Genomic DNA, 21,550 nt, shown 5'->3' on the forward strand with positions numbered 1-21,550 from the left:
ATATTAAGTGAGATACATATATCAAACACTTATCACAGTACCTAGGGCTAACACGTTAAGTATTAAATGTTAACTACTATTACTCACTCAATCTTCAATCTAATATTAGAAATTCTGCATAACAACAAAAGTTTAATATACAGTTTTTGCATATATGGAACGGCTAATACAATCAACAGTTAAACTTCTGGTATTCCTATGTACTATTCAGGCAAAGATAACAAAAGAAATAGAGAACATAACCTCTGCCTGCAAAATCCCTGCTTATATATACACCACTGTCTTCACTCTATTAAGACATTTCCTCGCATTTCTTTTTGTTCTGTTCTATCATTTTGCTCCCAGCAGCCCAGGCCCTTGACCTGAGGGTACACATCTTCACTCAGATCTGTGCTGCCTATGGTTTATTTTCTTGTCTGATCCAGGCTTTGGGGATAATCTGTCAAACTTTTCCACTTCCTTATTGTAATTTTTGATTATCCTCTCAAACCTTAATTTGTCATGTCAACAGTTTCATACTATTTTGATGAAGATACAAATCTGCATTCCCCCCAACATTTGGGGAGAATAAAAATGTTTTGAAAAACTTGCTTTTTGTTTTATCTTTATATCAACTCATTAAAATTCTGAAAATCTTACTTCTTGTAGTTTTGATCATCTTCTTTTTCTTAGATAAGTACCTTTAACATTTCCCATAATAAGGGTTTGGTGATGAGGAACTCCTTTAACTTGACCTTATCTGGGAAGTATTTTATCTGCCCTCTCATTCTAAATGATAGCTTTGCTATGTAGAGTAATCTTGAATGTAGGTCCCTGTCTTTCATGACTTTGAATACTTCCTTCTAGCCCCTTCTTGCCTGTAAGGTTTCTTTTGAGAAATCAAAAGCTGACAGTCTCATGGTAACTTCTGTGTAGGCAACTGTCTCCTTTTCTCTTGTTGCTTTTAAGATTCTTTCCTTGTCTTTAATTTTGGGTAACTTAATTATGATGTGCCTTGGTGTGTTCCTCCTTGGGTCCAATTTCTTTGGGACTCTCTGAGCTTCCTAGACTTCCTGAAAGTCTATTTCCTTTGCCAGATTGGGGAAGTTTTCCTTTGTTATTTGTTCAAGTAAGTTTTCAATTTCTTGTTCTTTCTCTTTTCCTTCTGTCACCCCTATAATTTGTATGTTGGAATGTTTACAGTTGTCCCAGAGATTCTTACTCTTCTCCTCATTTTTTTGAATTCTTGTTTCTTCATTCTGTTCTGGTTGAGTATTTATTTCTTTCTTTTGTTCCAAATTATTGATTTGAATCCCAGTTTATTTATCTTCACTATTGGTTCCCTGTATATTTTCCTTTATTTCTCTTTGTGTAACCTTCATTTCTTTCTTAATTTTGCAACTGAACACAATTATTTCTGTGAGCATCCTAATTACCAGTGTTTTGAACTCTGCATCTGACAGGTGGCCACCTCTTCATCATTTAGTTGTTTTTCTGGAGTTTTGATCTGTTCTTTCATTTGTACCATATTTTTTGTCTTGGTACACCTACTATGTTGCAAGGGAGGAGCCTTAGAAATTCAACATGACAGGGCAACCCTCTCACCTGTGGTGTAGCTGTCTGTGGGGGAAGGGCCAGAGAGAGAATAATGCCACTTACTCAGAACTCTCCCCCACTCTCCAACACTTCCCTCACTTCCCACAAGCAGATTGTGTCCTTTCAGGTCCTGATTTCCAGGTGGGTGGGTTTATGTACTTTCTAGGACCCTGTAGCTCTCTCCAAGGGGCTCTTCCTGTGAGACTGGGGGTTTCTACTGCCATCCCAACCCCCACAGTTTTTACAGCCAGAGGTATTGAGTCTTTAGTTTCCTACACTGAAAACCTGGTTTTCACGGTTTGTGTCACTCCCCAGTTCCTCCTGGCTTATCCGCACTCAAATATGGGACTGCTAGTCACTGCCTCGCCCTCCTGGTCCTCCAGCCATCACCTTGTCATGCACCCTCTTTGCCTTGACTGCCCATCTCCATCTCTCCTACTGATCTGGATGAATGTTTCTTTAACTCCTTGGTTGTCAGATTTCCATGCAGCTTGATTTTCTGGCAGTTCTGGTTGTGTTTTATTTTTAAATTGTTATCCTTCTTTTTCTTGTGTGAGGAAGCAAACTGTTTCTATCTAGATCCCCATCTTGGCCAGAATTCTCGCAATTTTGAATGTTTTTTTAAAGGTAGGTCCTTCAAAATTTGGATTTACTCGTCTATCTTGGTAATAATGTGCACCCAAAATTGTAATGCAGAATTAAGATGAAAAAATAGAAAAAATTAATCTGAATATTAAACTCTTATTATTTTATTTATGGGCTATTTAAACATAATGGATTGAATAATGGAACAACTTTGTATATTATGCTTGATAAGAATACATTAATATAATATAAGCCATTATAAACAATGTATCTAGGCTATATTACAACAGAGAATAAACTGTAAGATCTCATACAAATGCAAAATGTAGAATATAAAGTTGTGCTTAAAATCTAGGTTCCATTATTTTAAAATCATGTAAGGGAGAAAATCAACAAAGAAATTATGACTTGGCTAATAACTGGTAATTAAAATACTAGCAGTGAAATAAACATTTTAATAAAATAAGCTTTTTCAGATTGTCTGTAAAAAGACATTAATAGTTCACAGGAATACATATTTGTGGCAATACATAATTAACTCAGACACAGATTCTGATGTAATTAATTCCTGTGACTATGACAAAGAATGTTTCCATAGATCACTGTATGATTTTCCTATTGCTACTAGAACAAATTACGACACATTTTGTAGATTAAAACAACATGAATATATTACTTTATGGTTCTGGAAATCAGAAGCCCAAATGGATTTCACTAGGTCTGCAGAATTGTATTCCTTCTGGAAGTTCTAGGAGAAATCTATTTTCTTGTCTTTTCAAGTCTCTAGACACCACATGCATTCTTTGGCTCAGCACTATTCTTCTATCATCAAAGTCAGCAACACAACATTAAGTCCTTTCATATTGAATCACTCTGATTCTGACACCATTTCTCTTTTTCAACTTGTAAGGAACCTTGTAATTAAATCAGGCCCATCAGATAATCCACTATAATCTCCTGATTAGCAATCTTAATATCGTGAATATTTTTTCTCTGTTTGCCATATAATCTTACATATTTATAGGTTCCAAGGATCAGGAAGTGAATGTCTTTGGGAGCCATTATTTTGCCTCTACCAATCATTAATGAATTGCCCTGTCCTCTAATGTTGTCCTTTCATTATAAATCTGAAATGGTGATGAAAGTAAACTTGACTTGGGGTGGTGAACACAATACAATATACAGATGAAGTATTATTGAATTGTACACCTGAAAACTATGTAATTTTATTAATCAATGTCATACCAATAAATTCAATAAACAAGAAAGAAGGAAAGAAGGGAAAGGAAGGAAGGAAGGAAGGAAGGAAGGAAGGAAGGAAGGAAGGAAGGAAGGAAAGAAGGAAGGAAGGAAATGAAAGAAATGAAAATATGTTCAGATCATCTTACTATAGTAAGAAAGTTCTACATGTAATCAAAGATTCTCAAGATCAATACCAACCTCAAAGGCAGCTGTATTCAGTAAAAATTGTTTTGTCTTCTCATAAGGCTCTTATATCTCACCACTGCAGCATTGCCCCAAGGTGGCCAAATTTAGTACTCCACCATCTTTCTGTTTGGACAGTGATTGGTTCAAAATTGACCACTGTTCCAAGCTAACCCAATCAGAACATTTCCTCAAATTTATTTTTCTTCCCTTGACCTTCCAGGGAAGAGAAAATCTCTCATCACCCTTGTTCAGACTACAATAAAAATATAACTTTAAATGATGCTAAACTCCACGTTCCTTCTGCATGGAGAAAAACCACTCTGCATTAAGCAAGATTAACACAAAATAGCTGGCAGAAATAGAAATGTGTGTGCTAGGGACAGGCAAGTGTAAATGTGTGTGTGTGTGTGTGTGTGTGTGTGTGTGCAATAGAGAAAAGGGGAGAAAGAATGAAAAAAAATGCTGTGAGGTTGTCTAAGTCCCTTTATCATTTACCCTAAAGGTCATCTTACCCCGGTCCTTCTTGGTTATGTGAGCACATAATTTATTGGTTTATTCTGATTGAATTGATATTCTGCCATTTGCATCCAAATGACTCTTAATTTAAATATATTCTGTGTAATTTTGTTATATCCTCAGCACTGTAATTAATAACAAAGAAATTAAAAACACAATCAAGAAAGTTAGAACTGTTTCAAGATATAAAAATTAAGCAACTCTGTATGTCCCAAACTGGGGATTGCAGTTAAGTGTGAACTGGTAACAGTAATGCTATACCTTTTTGTTGCTTAATGTCTTTGATCTATATATATAGGAAGTACCAGTCATGGTCTCTTGAACACTCTATGAACTTACATTGAACAAATAATTCTCATTAAACATTATTTCCATCAGTGTAGCCAGTTTATAACAGAATTAAAGCCTTTGGTTTTCACCAGAAGCTGAAGCAACATCAGAAAAGTAAAATAACCGCTACCCAAATTATTCCATTAAAGTAGATATTATGAAGGTCCTCCTTGTCATATTATTTTTACAATGTAATTAATTGTGTTGAAAAATAAATGAATAAATAAATGAATGTATAATGAACAAACAGTGATAAGCCCAGGATGTAGGCCCTGGATCATTCAATGTTAATAACCAACAGTTAATGCTGCTTCATGACCTGTTTGTCTATCTTCTCAATGATAAATTTGTAGCTAAATCTTAGTTTAAAACCATGGAGGAATTACAAAATACCAGTTATACTTCCTTATTACAATTTTATATTTTTATAAAAGGCTAGTTTTGCATAATGAAATGAGTATCCTTAAAACAATTCCAATAAATCTTGCTTAGCATACAAATTAAATTTTCTTCTGTTCTTATTCCTGTAGCCATGTTCTTTCCAGAATGCTAGGTTGTACTCTAATGAGCATTCAATGTTTATTAGTCAGAATAGACACCTCTCATGAGCTCAGACTTAAACCTAAAGCATTACAGAAGAAATGTCATTCTATTCTGCGAAAAAAAACAGAAATGGAAGGTTTTTCTCTTTTAACTTTTGTCTGTGTCCATTTATCCCATTAACAATCTTCAATGACAAATTCTCATAACTTTGAATAAAGTGGTTTTGGTCTTGATTCATCTTTCCATTCCAAATTTGAATTTTATGAACATATTTTTTTAAAAGAAGCCTAATTATGTGTTCTATATATCATTTTATATCACAAAGTATCTATATATTTGATCTCTATTTGAAATAGTTATTACATTAATTATTAAACAATGCAGTGCAAAGTTAAAGCACATCTTAGTTCAAAATATGTTCCTTAATAATATTGTGTCACAACTCTCATAGTGCTTGTTTGGGTATTATGCAGTAGTATCTAAATCACTGTCACCTTTTGTCAATATTATGTAGTCCTTTTAGAGTTTGTTTAAAAAAAAAACAACTATAGGCTCTCCCTTCATAAAATATAAACAAAAAGTTACATAAACATATTTGTGCCATTTTAAGAGGTTCTTATTGTTCATATACCCAACCATAAACCGCAAGGGTTGCATGTATTTCAGGTTAAAAATTCCTAGATATAGAATTCTAAGAATCCCTCATTGTGCAATACATGTTGTTCTGGTCAAGGAAACATATCAGAGATTAGTTTTCAGAAAACTATGAAGGTTGAAAGCAGGTCTAAGGCTTCTGAGCAACGGAGGACAGTGGAAGAACATTTTTTTGTAAAAGAGATATGTCCTCAGAATTCATACCCAAATGCTTCATAACAGTAGGAGATCTTCAGATATTATGCTTCAAATCACTGGAGATCTATTGAAGAATACAGATTCTCACTCCCACCTCAGATACATAAAAACTGGCATGAAACAATTCCCTGAGCAAACATATCATTCATTCTTATTTCTATACCTCTTGATGCAATTTCCTGTTGAAAACTATTGTTCCTACTTTCCAAGGGCGTATCATCCCTCATCTTCACCCTTGCTTTATTGCTTTCCCACATATTCAATGGAGCACTGGGGAAAAAACATACAAAACAGTAATTTTTCTTCAACTCTTAAGCACTCTCTGAAGCCCTGTTTGCTCTGTGGGAAGTAGGGCCAAAACAAAATTGTCTTCTGCATAGTCCTTTTTGCTGCACAACTACACCCATTAGACAACCCTGCAGAACAGTGATTTTCAATGGAGTATAAGCACTATAGTGAAGATGCACCAGGGAGCTTTTAATATCACTGATGCCCAGGCCATATGAAAGACAAATTAAGTCAGATAAAAGCTCAGCATTGTTATTTTTAATTATTTTATTTTTTAAATTTAATTATTGTTCAAGTACAGTTTTCTGTTTTATACTCCCAGCCCTGCCCACCCCCCCAGTGCTCCCCACCTCCCTCCCATTTCCACCCCACCACATTAGTTATTGTTCATGTGTCCTTTATACTTGTTCCTGTGAATCCTTCCCCTTTTCCCCTGTGCAACACTCTCCCCTCCACTCTCCTCTCTGGTCCCTGTCAGCCTGTTCTGCATTTCAGTGTCTTTTGTCATATTTTGCTTGCTTCTTTGTTATGTTGTTTAGATTCCTGCTAAAGGTGAGGTCATATGGTATCTGTCTTTCACCACCTGGCTTATTTCACTCAGCATAATACCTTCCATTTCTATCCATGATGTGGCAAAGGGTAGGAGCTCCTGCTTTCTTTCTGCAGCATAGAATTCCATTGTGGAAATGGACCATAGTTTTTGGACCCATTCATTTACTGATGAGCACCTAGGTTGCTTCCAACTCTTGGCTATTGTAAATTGTGCTGCTATGAACACTGAGATGCATAGGTTCTTTTGGATTAGTGTTTCAGGGTTCTTAGGATATACTCCTAACAGTGGAATTGCTGGGTCAAAACGCATGTTCATTTTTAGTTTTCCTAGACAATTTCATACTGTTTTCCATAGTGGTTGTACCAGTCTGCAATCCCACCAGCAGTGAACAAGGGTCCCCTTTTCCCCACAACCTCTCCAGCACTTGTTGTTTGTTGCTTTGTTTATGATGGCCATTCTGACTGGTGTAAAGTGGTATCTCACTGTAGTTTTAATTTACATCTCTCTGATAGCTAGCAATATTGAGCATCTTTTCATGTGTCTCTGGATCCTCTGTATGTCCTCCTTGGAAAAGTGTCTGTTCAAGTCCTTTGTCCATTTTTTAATTGGGTTGCTTGTCTTTTTAGAGTGGAGTCATGTGAGTTCTTTGTATATTTTGGAGATTAAACCTTTGTGTGAGGTATCATTGGCAAATATGTTTTTCTAAACAGTGGCTTCTCTTTTTATCTTAATATCAGCATTGTTATTTTAAGATACTTCGTCAATAAACTATTAAGTTTTAGAGACAATGTTTACCTGACTTTCATTTGTTCCTGGAAACTTTCATCACCTGAGCCTGAAATTTTGAGTAAACCATATTTTTTTCTGATTTCCCAGCCACCTTACTTTAATTCTCATTTAGCCTCTTTTCAGTACTCATATCTGTACAAACAGGACCTCCTCAAAGAAGATCCCTGAGCACCTCATCTGGAGCATACCCTAGACCTCTGGAGAGTCCACCTTGACCACCCTAATACACTAATATCTTGATTTCCTTCTCCTAGAAGTAACCCAAATTATTTCTTTTCTTGTTTAACTTCTTGAACTAAACTCCTAGAATCTCTATGAGATCCCTAACACTGGTTGCCTTATTTATTCTTCTATTCTCAGTACTTAGACTGGTTCTAGGAATATAGTAGAACCCCAATAAGTATATGCTGAATGCATAAATAAATAAGTGAATGAATACATGAATATTGGTTACATTTTCTCTTTAAACTCTATGTCTTTAAATTTATCTGTGGCCTTGACTAGTGTGGTTCAATTCATGGGGTGTCATCCTGCAAAGAGAAAGGTCACTGGTTCAATTCCTTGTCAGGGCACATGCCTGGGTTGCAGGCTTGTCCCCCATTCAGGGAACACGTAAGAGGCAACAAATTGATGTTTTTTTCTCACATTGATTTTTCTGCCCCTCTCTTTCTCCCTCCCTCTCCCTCTCTCTAAAAATAAATCTTTTTAAAAATAATTAAATTATCTATGGTCACCTACTTAAACCCTTTTAATCCTTTACAATTACATACTAGTTTTTAAGTTAACAAAACAATCTCCTATGTATCATCTCAACTTGAATCACAACAACATTTTAGAACAGAGCACTTATAATATGGCTTTCATTGATAATAAGACTGAGGGTCCATAGAGGTAAAAAATAAGATAACTTTATAGCAGCACACTAACAATAGATGGTATAAGCACATTTGCTCTGCGAGGATGTCATAGGCTATGTAGCCATTGATTTAATTCATGACCACTCAAAGGCATATGAACTCACAATTGGACAATGGCTAACTAGTTAAGGCTATAAATGCTGAAATGAGACACAGTATTGGCAGAGTGTATGAACTTCTCTACCCAACCAGGAAATTGACAGCTGTTGATACTTTCCCCAGGTATCATACAAGTGAAGGATGGGAGTAAGATTTGGGAAGAGGGTTGAACAACATGAACATGTTACACCCAGCCCTATTATGCCCTCTGTAGGCACAAGCGATGGGGCCTCATAACACATATGAGAACTCATTGACCAATACTTCCTCTAGATTTCTCTCTTTATGTAGTAGAATTATCCAGAGGAGTGGATCTAGATTTGACACCCATTACATCACTTGGGCTTGGCCACTATTTACTTTATAACTACAACAAAGCGCACTCAAGAGTGTAAGTTTTGTGATTCTGTCTCACCATTGTGACTATAATTCAATAGTAACATTAACCCAAATTTCCAGAAAATTAATCAAATGAAGCAAGAGACCTTTCCAGTCTCCATAACACTCTATATATGCTTGCATTTTTTAATACTTTTTAAAAGTTCCTTCAGTTAACTATTGTGCAATACAGGGCCTTGGGAAGAAATCTAGAGAAAGAAATTCTGGCAAAGGATTTAACATCCTTATGAAGGACTGCACATATGACCTCAAATATTCATCCCTGGGACCATTCAAACCGTGAATGGCTCATGGCTGTATTATGCCAGACCATTTGGTACTATTTAGGAGCATCCACACTGCATGGATATTTTAAGCAGCAAATAGGCTAAACTTATTTAGAAACTTAAATAGATGCCAAAGAAGTATGCTTTTGCTGTTGTATGCAAATAAAAGACAGCACACGAGAAACAAATGTTCACGGAGAGCAAAAACTCATGGACCTTAACTATTATGTTACAGATGAAATGATGGCATAACTAAAGAATATATTACTCTGTATCCAATACAGTCACTTGGTAGAAAGCAGAATCAATAAGGGCAGCTTGGCTAGTCCTTATCTCCTTGGCTAGACCTGATTCTCCTGAGTCAGCTTTCTGTATGCCTCATCAACTATGCAAAACCAGACACACAGTTTATTCTGAAAATGAGTTGGAAATGAAAGGCATAAAGCCCTGGAGAGCAAACACAAAATCTAAAGGTCCAAATGAGTCAGAACACAGAGTCAAGTTCACATACTACAGAGAGAAGTGAAGGTGGGAAAATAGCTTAAATAAAGTAAGTTCAAAGTCATTATTAAGGCTTTGCTCTTATGTTAGCCTGTGACTTGTTGGCTCACCTGCCTAATGGAACCCAACCTAAGTCTAAAGTTTCTCATTCTGATACTGATAAACCCCAATCTTGCTTCACCGAGACATGAGGTCCCTCTGCCATTTAAAACATATAGGAATGGGTATCCATTCCCAACAGAGTTAATGTGATGCTCATATACTAATCTGAATGCTAAACTGTTGCCATTTTACCACTTTACTCATATGAATGACTTTTAATAAAATAGCCAATTTATGTCTGTATCTGTCTTTGCATATACTGTCAGTAAATAAGTAAGCATAATCTGAGGTACAAGAAACAGGAAGAAAGACATATGAGAGGATACTAATGCATTTATCTGGTTCGTGGAAAGATTTGCATCTTGGTAACTTTAGTTGCATTAAACATGGTATTTTAGCAATGACATAATGGCATGGGCACTAAACAAGTTTAATCTGACATTTCTATGGCATCTTTTTAGCATATTTACAATCTTTACTTCCAATGTGTATTCTTCTTTTTAACAGTTTACCTCATAAAACAATTATGATAACAAGAGCTCTCAAAGAAGTTGCTTCTTCTGCCTCAAACCTGTCCAATATGGGGAAGGGTAATGAGAGATGGGAGACATGATCTTTGTCCCTAGACTGTCTCTCATCACTTTCTTATTTTTATATATCATCAAAAGTGAATTTGTTTCCTGTTTCTTGCGGAAGTTTTTCCCTTGTTAACTTAATGTGTCTCTCTACATTGTTTGCTTGACTTGGAATGCACTGTTTTCTAAAAGACTTGAACAGACACTTCTCCAAGGAGGACATACAGAGGGCCCAGAGACATATGAAAAGATGCTCAGCATCACTAGCCATCAGAGAGATAAAAATTAAAAACACAATGAGATACCACCTCACACTGGTCAGAATAGCCATCATAAAGAAACCAACAAACAAGTGTTAGAGAGGATGCGGAGAAAAGGGAATCCTAGTGCACCATTGTTGGGAATTCAGACTTGTACAGTCACTGTGGAAAACAGTATGGAATTTCTTCAGAAAACTAAAAATGGAACTTCCTTTTGACCCGGCAAGTCCACTGCTGGAATTATACCCTTAGAGCCCCGAAACACCAATCTAAAAGAACCTATGTACCCCAATGTTCATAGCAGCACAATTTACAATAGCCAAGTGCTGGAAACAACCTAAGTACCAATCAGCAAATGAGTGGATCAAGAAATTATGGTAAATTTACACAATGGAATTATATGCAACAGAGGGAAACAAGGAGTTTATACCCTTTGCAACAGCATAGATGGAACTGGAGAGCATTATGTTAAGTGAAATAAGCCAGGCGGTGAGGGATGAATACCGTATGATCTCACTTTTAATTGGAACATAATCAACAAAAGAAAAAAGCAAACAAAATATAACCAGACATATTGAAATTAAGAACAACCTAACAACAGCTAGAGGGAAGGGGAAGGGTGGAACAATCTAACAACAGCCTGTGGGGAGAAGGGTTTTCAGGAACTACTATAAGGACACATAGACAAAACCAAGGGGGAGGGTGGAAGCAAGGGAGGGAGGTGGGTTTGGAGAGGGTGGGGAGAAAATACAGACAACTGTAATTGAACAACAATAAAGTAATTTATGAAACAAAAGAAAGATAAATAAATAAATCATTAACTGTCTATTGCTGCTTACCCTTTCAGACTCAATTCCAGCTTCACTCACTTTGTGAAGTCATATTTTGCACCCACATTTATTTAGAAAGTATAATCTTCCTCCTTTGATCCTCAAAATGCTCAATTCCATTTCCCACCATATTTTTCACATTTAGCATAATCCTTAGCACAGAGGCCAGCAAACTTTCTCTGTAAAGAGCTAGATAGTAAATATTTTAGTCTCTATGTGCCATATATTCTCTGTGGCAACTAGTAAACTCTGCCATTTCAGCAAGAAAGCAACAATATGTAAACAAATGAGCACAGCTGTGTTATAATAAAATTTTATTTATTAAAACAAAGCAGGCTTCATGGTCCTAGTTTCCTGGACTATGTTATAAACAACATAACTAATGAAAATATGATGAATGAGTTGACTATATATTATAGTATAATTACATATTAAATAAATTCATTATGCAAATATAGCACAATGGCTAGTTCTATCAAATTTTACATCTTACATATCTAAGAGGAGAATCGTAGAGTTCTATCAGCTATATGACCCTATGGCCTTGTCAAAATGACGACATTCTGCCTCATTAACTTTCTATTAATGAGGAAATCTGAATAGTATATAGTTCCATGAGATTATGGCTAATAACCAGACAAAATTGTCTCTCACTAAATATATCTGGTTTGCTTATTTATATTGAATAAAATCAAGTAAATAATGACTAGAGTACCATATTACATCTTTCACTATGTGTATAGTGCTTTAATACAAAAAAATTAATTATGATAACAAAATTATCCTAGTTGTCACACACTTAATTTTAAGCTCACTTAAAGAAATTGGGATTAAACTCTTGTCCAAATTTCTATTTTTATTTTAAATGTTGAATAAATTTTGACAATATTTGTTGCAGCCTTTATTAGGAAGTTTTCTTGGCCAGAAAATTTCACTGGTTTTCAATTTACATTATTCAAAATGTAATAAAACTCATCTGATTTGGATGGATTCCTAACTTTGACACAAAATATTATGTTGCTATAGATAAAACATTTAACAAGATTGATGAAACACATGCAAAATATACTGTCTTGCAAGTAACACAGTTTTTTGGACTATGGATTAGAGAAACCTTAGGTAATTCAAAAAATACATTTTTTATTTTTTCCACAGAACTACTTCCATCCTTTAAAAAGATGCACAAAATTCTTAAACTGAGCTTCTGAATTCCTTCTCCTGTTTAGTAGATATAAAAATAAGAAGAAAAGCAAGATAAAATAAAGATGGTGAAATATAAAACATAGATATTTTATTTTCACACTAGAAAGAAGAGTGTCTGAATAAGCACCTCGTTTGAGACCTTTTCTGTTTAACTTGGCTCTTTTCAAATTTTTTTAGCCATTCTCTTCAATATATGCAAATCATGGTTTTAGTTTGGTAAACGATGTTTCCTCATATGACTGAAATATTAAATATTGGATTTAATCAGGACCTTCCAGTAAACCACTACATCTGGGCACCTGAACAATTAACCTCCTCATGAGAATAGAAAATATTCCAACACAGAGAAGTGCCAGCATATCATGAGGACAAGAGAAATGATGCTGGAGGCAACATATTTAGTTCCCTCTGAATCCCAATTGTCTTGTCTCCATACTATCTTTAATAAAGTCATAATATATAACATTTACTTTCCTAATGTGTTGTGAAATATAAGATGTATATCAGTTTATGACATTCTGAGAAGTTTTTCTGAGTACAAAGAAAGCAAATAATAAACAGGCTTTTTTTCTCCTTCTATATACCACATCGGCCACTGTTATATACCTTTCCATGATAATAGAACATACGAAAAAACTAATAGAAAGGGAACACGGTAAGTTCAAGGTGAGCTTAGAGATCCATGGAAGACTCTTTGGTAATGCACAGACGGAATTCTCATGAATTAGTATCCACAGTGTGACAAATTACAAACTTTTGCTCTCGACGTGATTTAGCAAGTCACCAATGTTTCCCATTTAGTTCAACCCTAAAAGCAGAACCATTCCTCCTGGATATGGAAACATAAACAAGTTAATTTTATGGGGTCATTTCTTCTTCTTTTGCTGTGGTCCTTAACAATTATTTGAAATGCCATAATTGTGTACATGGCTATTACTGAGGCTTGGGTACTGACAGATGCAGGGAATCAACAAATCTGGACACTCAAATAGAGCTAAGCTGAATCCCCTTTGTTATCTCAAAATACCACTGAAAGACAGACTGTGTTTCTTTGCCACTTGAAAACTCTTTGTATTTCCCACTGCAATCAATTCACAATAAAATATTTAATCAGGGCACCAAAATTTTAAAAAATGTAATCAAAATCACAATAGATTATGTGGTGCTTAATTTAACATGTTTGGAGGTCTATCCTCTTGACATATTCTAAGTCTACAATACTGCATTGTTAACTATGAGAACTATGTTGTACAGCAGATCTCTAGAACTCACCCATCATATAGGACCCTTTAGACCCATTGAATAATAACTCTTCATTTTCTACTCCAGCTATTTCTTGGCAATCACCATTCTATTTTCTGCTTCTGTAAGTCTGAGTATTTTAGGCGCCTTTCTTGTTAAGCATTCTTCGCACACACACAAAAGCAAAGTGACAGAGGACATTTCTGGAGATAGTGAGTTTTTTTATTGTCTTGATTGTACTGTTGGTATCACGAGTATATTCATATGTCCAAACTCATGAAATTTCATACATTAAATAAGTGCAGGTTTTCTTTGTATATCAATTATAATTCAATAAAGCTGTAAACATTTTAATAAAAAGACCCACTTCACCAATATTAAAAAATATGTTTGGAGGACTTGCAATTTTTAAAACTTTTTGTCAGCTCCAAATAATGGCATCTGTGTGTGCATGAATTAGAAAAATAATGATAGACTTGTAAAAAAATCACATAGAGTAAAACTAAGAATAAAAATATATATGTATCATGGGAAACCTCTGATAAATAAAAGCAAGAAATTTTAAAGATTTGCTTTGCCAGTGAGAAAGAGAGATAAATTGTGCTTTAAATTGAAAAGTCTCCACCTGGTGTGAATTTGGTACACTATTATTATTTGAAAGTATGTTCTCAGGCAACGGACTTTAACAGACTTGCTTATTTCATTAATTAAAACATACTAATTGATAAAATGAGGGCACAATTTGTATTTTCCAAAGGCTACAATATTAAATAATTAGTTCCAATTTATCATTCTTGCTCCCTTTCACACCTTCCCTTGTGGGGGTTTATGGTTATGTGCGTTTAAGGACTAAAACATAAACAATGCTTCTTAGAACAAGTCTAAAGGGAGAAAATCAAGGAACACAGAGGATATGCAAACAAAAACACATGGGATCTTAGTACCAAATGAAAAGATGACTTAGGCAAAGAGACAAATGATGATCAAAGAAGAAAAATGCATCAAGTGCAGTCCTCAGAGTAATAATGCCTCCTGATAAACCATTTGCTTTGATGATTATAGCAGTCAATAAAAGGTAAATGGTAAAAGTATATAACACTAAATGTAAAATACATTGAGAATAGTTAACTAATTATTTGAATTGTCAGTATTGGGGTGGTGGTGAAGGGAACCTTGTTATGCTGGTGAGAAAGTATACTGGCATAATTTTTCTAGAGAATACAAATTCGGGGAAAATTTTTTAATTGAAAACCTTTAATATATTTTATTCATTTAGGTCTATGCACTCCACATGTAAAAATTAATACTAACAATTTGTGCAAATTTTAGTTCATAAAAATGTAAAGTACAATATTTAGAACTTGAATAAAATGAGATAATTTAGATGTCTAATAAAAGAAAGCTGATCCTTTGGTTACAACCATGTTATAACAACTTGTTATGTCAATTCTGCAGCCATATCAATGATTTTTTGTAAAAATGTTTATAATAAGGAAATAAATATATTCATTTCATATCATTAAACAAGTTGGCATGATAAAAAATGGGTAAATTACCAAAAAACAACAGTTCTGGAGTCAGAGGTCCAGTAGTAAAAGTTTGTATTAAAACTTGTACTTATGGCACTTACTATGTAAGGTGGCAAACTGTTTAAACTTCCAATTTCTTTTTCTGTAAAAAGAAGAATAATTGTTCTTCTTCCCACCTCATTGTATATGGGGACATTAAAAAAGACAACACATTTAATGTTCTTAGCATTCTGCCTGTTGCATAAATGAACAAACCACACTGTTGACAGAATAACATAAATACATCATCTGTAAAATATGTACACATTTATGTTTAGTTTTATTTAAATATTGATATTGATAAGACATACATACAATAATAACCTCAACTGTTTATTGCTTATTTCCATGAGTCGAAGTATAAATTTTATTGAGTTTGCTTGTTTGTTTGCTTTGGTTTAACTGTGTTCCCTAAATTTTGTATGTGGAAGAGAGTGTGAGTCATGAGTTCTGCTCCAGTAACAAAGAACCCTAATATCTGAGAAGCTTTAAACATAGGTTTATTTCTTCCTCATGTTACAGGTCCCTCAGTGATATCAGCACAGGTTTCTGCTGACACCAGGCTAATGGATCAGCCACCATCTCAAACACTCAAAACCCCCAGGAAAGATGGAAAAGGAGATGGCAAATCTCTTACTGCCTCTTAAGCTTCTGCTCTGAAATTACACATATCACTTTTGCTCATATTTTTTTACCTAAGCCAGCCTTAGACCCAGGAAGAGAACCTCAACAAGAATGAAAATATATTTCTAAGCCAAAAAGAGTTTAAAACTAATGTAACCTAGCATAAGCCATTTTCAGTTTTTGAGAAGAACATTGGAATGAAAACAAAATTGTCCATACCCAGAAATTAGGATGAATAATTATATATCCATATAGACTATATGAGAGTTATCTAAATTAAATTAAAAGATGCATAGGCAAAAAGAAATATAAATCAAGGAAGCAGCGGATTAATTAAGAATGTAAGAGGTCACTAAATTATTTCCTTACTTTTGAGACAAAGTGATCCCACACTTAGTCATGACCAGCAAAGACAAGTAATCTAACTTCATTTCCAGTGGGAAAATGCCTTTGCCTGGTACCTGAGGTGGACTGTACTGAGACACTTCAGTAAATTCTACCAAGAGAGGTTTTTTTTTCTTGGCCCTGGGCTGGTAAACTGAAGAGGCTCCCTGGCTTGAAAACTGCTGGGTCTTGTAATTGCTTTCCTCACTTGTGTAACCATGCTGCTGTTGTCATTTATATACTACATACAAAACTAATCCTTTGGAAGTTTTCATATTGGCTATTTGCTTTGAAACATCCAAACTCAAGTGCCATTGAGTTTGCAGATGAAGCAATATGAGAAAGAAAGGGTCTGTCTGAATATTTGTTGGAGCACTGGATTGGCTCTCATAAATTCTTGGTTTTCATTCTTAGAATCCATATGTTTTGCTATGGTACTTCACTCATCTATAAAGTACTTTAAAAGGCTTAAATGAATTATTTTAAAATGTTTAAATGTCATAATTTAATACATGTATTCAACACCTTTTAAATATAATAAACTTTAAATATAACCTATCACATAAAATGGTAGCTAACTTTATTAGTTAATCTCTAGAAAGGTAAGAGACAAATGTGTGCTTATCAGAGTTCATTAAAAATGTATTATACAACCATTATTGAAAACAGTATGGAATTTTCTAAGAAAACTGAAAATGAATATGCCTTTTGACCCAGCAATTCCACTGCTAGGATTATATCCTAAGAACCCTGAAACACCAACCCAAGAGAATTTATGCACCCCAGTGTTCATAGCAGCACAATTTATAATAGCCAAGTGCTGGAAGCAACCTAGGTGCCCATCAGTAAATGAATGAATCCAAAAACTATGGTTCATTTCCACAATGAAATTCTATGCAGCAGAAAGAAAAAAGGGGCTCCTACCCTTTGCAACAGCATGGATAGAAATGGAAAGTATTATGCTGAGTGAAATAAGCCAGGCGGTGAAAGACAGATACCATATGACCTCACCTTTAACAGGAACCTATACAAAAAAACAAACAAGAAAGAAAAATATAACCAAATACACTGAAATAGAGAACATGCTGACAGTGACCAGAGGGGAGAGGGAAGGGAATCTCAGGGGGAAAGGGAAAGAGTTTACAGAAACAAGTACAAAGGACACATAGACAAAAACTAAGGGGGTGGGAATGGGAGGGAGGTGGGGAGCACTTTGGGGGGTGGGCGGGGATCAGAGTAAAAGACAGAAAACTGTACTTGAACAAGAATTAAAATTAAAAAATCACCATAAACTCAAGATGTATAAAGGTCTTAAATATAAGGGGCAACACCATAAAAGTCCTAGAGGACAACTTAGGCAGGAAAATCTTATATATTCTACACAGCAGTATTTTCACTGATATTTCCCCCAGAGTAAGGCACATAAATGAAAGAATAAACAAATAGGACTTCATCAAAATAAAAACCTGCACTAATAAAGAAAACATCAGCAAAATAAAAATGGAACTAACCATATGGGAAAGACAAATACCACATGATCTCACCCTTAACAGGAACCTAAACAACAAAACAAACAAGCAAGCAAAATATAACCAAAGACACTGAAATAGAGAACAGGCTGAAAGGAACCAGAGGGGAGAGGGGAGGGAATTTCAGGGGAAAAGGGGAAGGATTCACAGGAACAAGTATAAAGAACACATGGACAAAATCTAACAGGAATGGAAATGGGAGGGAGGTGGGGAGCACTGGAGGGGTGGGCTGGGATGGAAGTAAAAGACAGAAGGCTCTACTTCAACAATAATTTCAAAAAAACTTAAAAAATGTATATATAAAGCCAATAAGAATCTTCTTACATTCACACTGTATTAAAAACCTTAGAGATAAAAAAAAACAATTGGTAGATACATAAATTTACAGTGATTTTCTGTTTGAGAGATATTTTGTAGGCTTTTGTTTCTTTTCTATTACATGATTTATTTTTAACAAAAAAATGAATGAATAAGTAACAGTAGTCTGAGGGATACTAATTTTAAAAATTTTTGTTTATTTTTAGAGAGAGAGGATGGGAGGGAGAAAGAGAGTAAGAGAAGCATTGAAGTGAGAGAAAAACACCAATTGATTGCCTCTCATGAGCACCCTAATCAATCAGAGATCAAACCATCAACCCAGGCATACGCCCTGACTGAGAATTGAACTGGAGACCAACTGACAGCCACACCCATCAGGGCTAATTTTTAATCTTTTTAACTTTAAAAGATAGACTCACTCAAGCACTATAATGGCAATATTGTATTAATGTAGGTAGAACACTGGCTTTTCTCTTGGTTTATTGGTGGAAGATGGAATAAGTCAGAAATGTTTGTGAAATAAAAAGAAATTCTTTTTACCCATATCTTATCTTCCTACTTATAATTTTAGGAATAATATAGGAAAATACCTATGGTACAAATAATTTTAAAGATTTGGGGAATTTTTTAAATGAGAAAAACTGTAAGTAATTTTAAAAAAGAAGATAGTAACAAATAATATCAAGAGTATGTGGAAATCAGAACCCTCGTGCATTGCTGGTGGGAATATAAAATGGCTGATGGGAATGTAAAATGATATAGTCACCTTAAAGATAATACCTCTAAAAGTTAAAAATAGAGTTTCATATGATCCAGAAATTCCACTAATGGGTATAAACCCAAGAGAAATTAAAACACAGTTCTCACAAAAGCTCACGTATGAATGTTTCTAAAATATTACTCAAGATGGCCAAAATGTAGACATAGTCCAAAACTTCATTAAGAGATAAATGGATAAATACCTGTGATTTATACATACAAATGAATATTATTCAGCCCTAGAAAGGACTGAAGGTCATACTACAAGACGGATAAACCAACAACAAAAAGGGTACATATTTTATGATTCCATTTATGTCAAATACCCAGATTAGGCAAATTTATAGGAACAAGAAGTAGATTAATGGCCTCTAAAGGTTGAGGAAAAAGGGGGAATGGGACATGACTGGTAAAGAATACAAAGATTCTTTTGTGGTAGTGAAAATGCTCTACAAGGAGATAGTGGTGATAGTTGCATAATTCTGTTACTATACTAAAAACTACCAAGTTGTATACTGTAAACAAGTGAATTTTATGTTATTTGAATTATATCTCAATAAAATAGTCATTAAGTATTCATTTTTCAAAGAGTAAACTGCAACATAAAATTAAATTTCTGGTCTAACATTCAGATAATAACAGCCTTCCTTCCTTTCCTCTGATGAATGACATATGTAATGACTTTAATTACCAGTTCTTCTGAAAGAATATTTCATATTAACTTTGCCATTTTCATATTAGAAGTGATATTGTATTTCTAATTTTGACAAATCAAAAAGAATGGCACCAATTTTCCTCTAGATGAATTCTTCCATCTTTAATTTGTACTGATATGGTACCAAGGACACACCTGAGAAAATGTATTCTAGAACAACAAGACTATTCAGAGCTATCTGTTCATACAAAGCTCTTAAAAGCCAACACTGTTCTTTGAGACACCAATGTTACTGAGTTTCAGTGAATAATTAGACGGTCTCATTCCGAAAGTTTTGAGCAAATATTCAAACATTTTTTCTTTTTAATGTATCATTGAACTGAATTGAACTGGACTGAAATTGAGCAAACCTAAAAGCTAAAGATGATTATTAGCATGTGCATATGTAAGTAAGAGAGAGAGAGAAAGAGAGAGAATATATTTTTCTGTGTACTTTCACTCATAGAACTTGGATGTTTTTTTCCTGTTTCTTTTTATTAAATTTATTGGGGTGACATTGGTTAATAAGCTTACACAGGTTTCAAGTGTACAATTCTATGATAGACCATCTGTATGTTTTATTAGTTCTTGAAAGACTAATCTTTCAGGAATCTTAGCTATATTTAAATAAGATATATGTGAACTGAATTCACTTGACTGATAGAATTAGGAGGCAGTGGCAAGGCCTGAGAGCCCTCACTTACCCCTTCCAAAGCAAGGCAGATCAGAGCTTCCTTGGCACTTCTTGATGCTCTCCTCAGGTGACAGGGGGCAGGAACGTGGATGCTCACACTTTTTCCCATACCAGTCTACTTTGCAGTCACATCTTCCACAATTACATTGTCCATGACCTTCACAATGAGAATAGTATATACACAAATTATATTGAAGTCAGAATTCATTTTATTTCAAAAGGGAATTTCACAAATGAGTCAGGATCTTAACAATATAAAACATTAAGGCAGAAACACATTTTTCTCAAGTTCCTAAATACCTATTTTTTATCAATTGCTCATGAGGCATAAAGAAAAGCAACAACTCCTGATAAGAAACAGGTTTGTGTTATTTCACTCAGCATAATGCTTTACAGTTCCATCTATGCTGTTGCAAAGGGTAGGAGCTCCTTCAGTGAAATAAGCCAGGAGTTGAAAGACGAATACCATATGATCTCACCTTTAACAGGAACCTAAACAACAAAACAAACAAGCAAGCAAAATATGACCAAAGACAATGAAATGCAGAACAGGCTGACAGGTACGAGAGAGGAGAGGGCAGAGAATTACAGGGGAAAAGGGGAAGGATTCACAGGAACAAATATAAAGGACAGATGGCCAATAACTAAGGTGGGGCAGGGAAATGGGAGGAAGGTGGGAGCACTGGGGGGTGGGCAGGGCTGGGAATATAAGACAGAAAACTGTACTTGAACAAGAATTAAATAAATCTTAAAAAATAGTATCACAATAAACAAAGAACAACAAAAAAGAAACAGGTTTGTGGATCTATAAACTTGAATTTATTAAAATCTGTGTACATGTGATTATATTGGCCTACTTGGGCCTACATAGGGTATTTTATGAGTTTGGCAATTAATTCATGTGGAGGAAAATATTAGAAATGGAAAACAATTTTTTTAAATTCTTGTTCAAGTACAGTTTTCTGCCTTATATTGAAGCAGGGTCTTATCTTTTAGAGTGACGGACACTTTATTTTCATTATTTTTTTGTCACACATCCCATGCTCAGCCTCAAAACCAGTAACCTATGTGGAGTTCACAATTCCTGAAGACCAATTTAACACACATTAAAGAGGTTAGGGAAGATA

At 34.7% G+C, this 21,550-nt stretch overlaps 1 protein-coding gene across 1 annotated transcript in view; it reads right to left on the reverse strand.

Moving 5' to 3' along the window:
- ITGBL1 (integrin subunit beta like 1) overlaps positions 1 to 21,550 on the reverse strand; it is a 278,369-nt gene that overhangs the window by 105,165 nt on the left and 151,654 nt on the right. Inside the window, exon 7 of the mRNA XM_037065790.1 lies at positions 20,434 to 20,580. Coding sequence (XP_036921685.1) covers positions 20,434 to 20,580 — 147 coding nt within the window. The remainder of the gene's footprint in view (positions 1 to 20,433; positions 20,581 to 21,550) is intronic.

Source organism: Sturnira hondurensis, unplaced genomic scaffold, assembly GCF_014824575.4.
Source record: "Sturnira hondurensis isolate 20B ecotype Veracruz unplaced genomic scaffold, ASM1482457v3 Scaffold0016184, whole genome shotgun sequence".
NCBI classification, from domain to species: Eukaryota; Metazoa; Chordata; class Mammalia; order Chiroptera; family Phyllostomidae; genus Sturnira; species Sturnira hondurensis.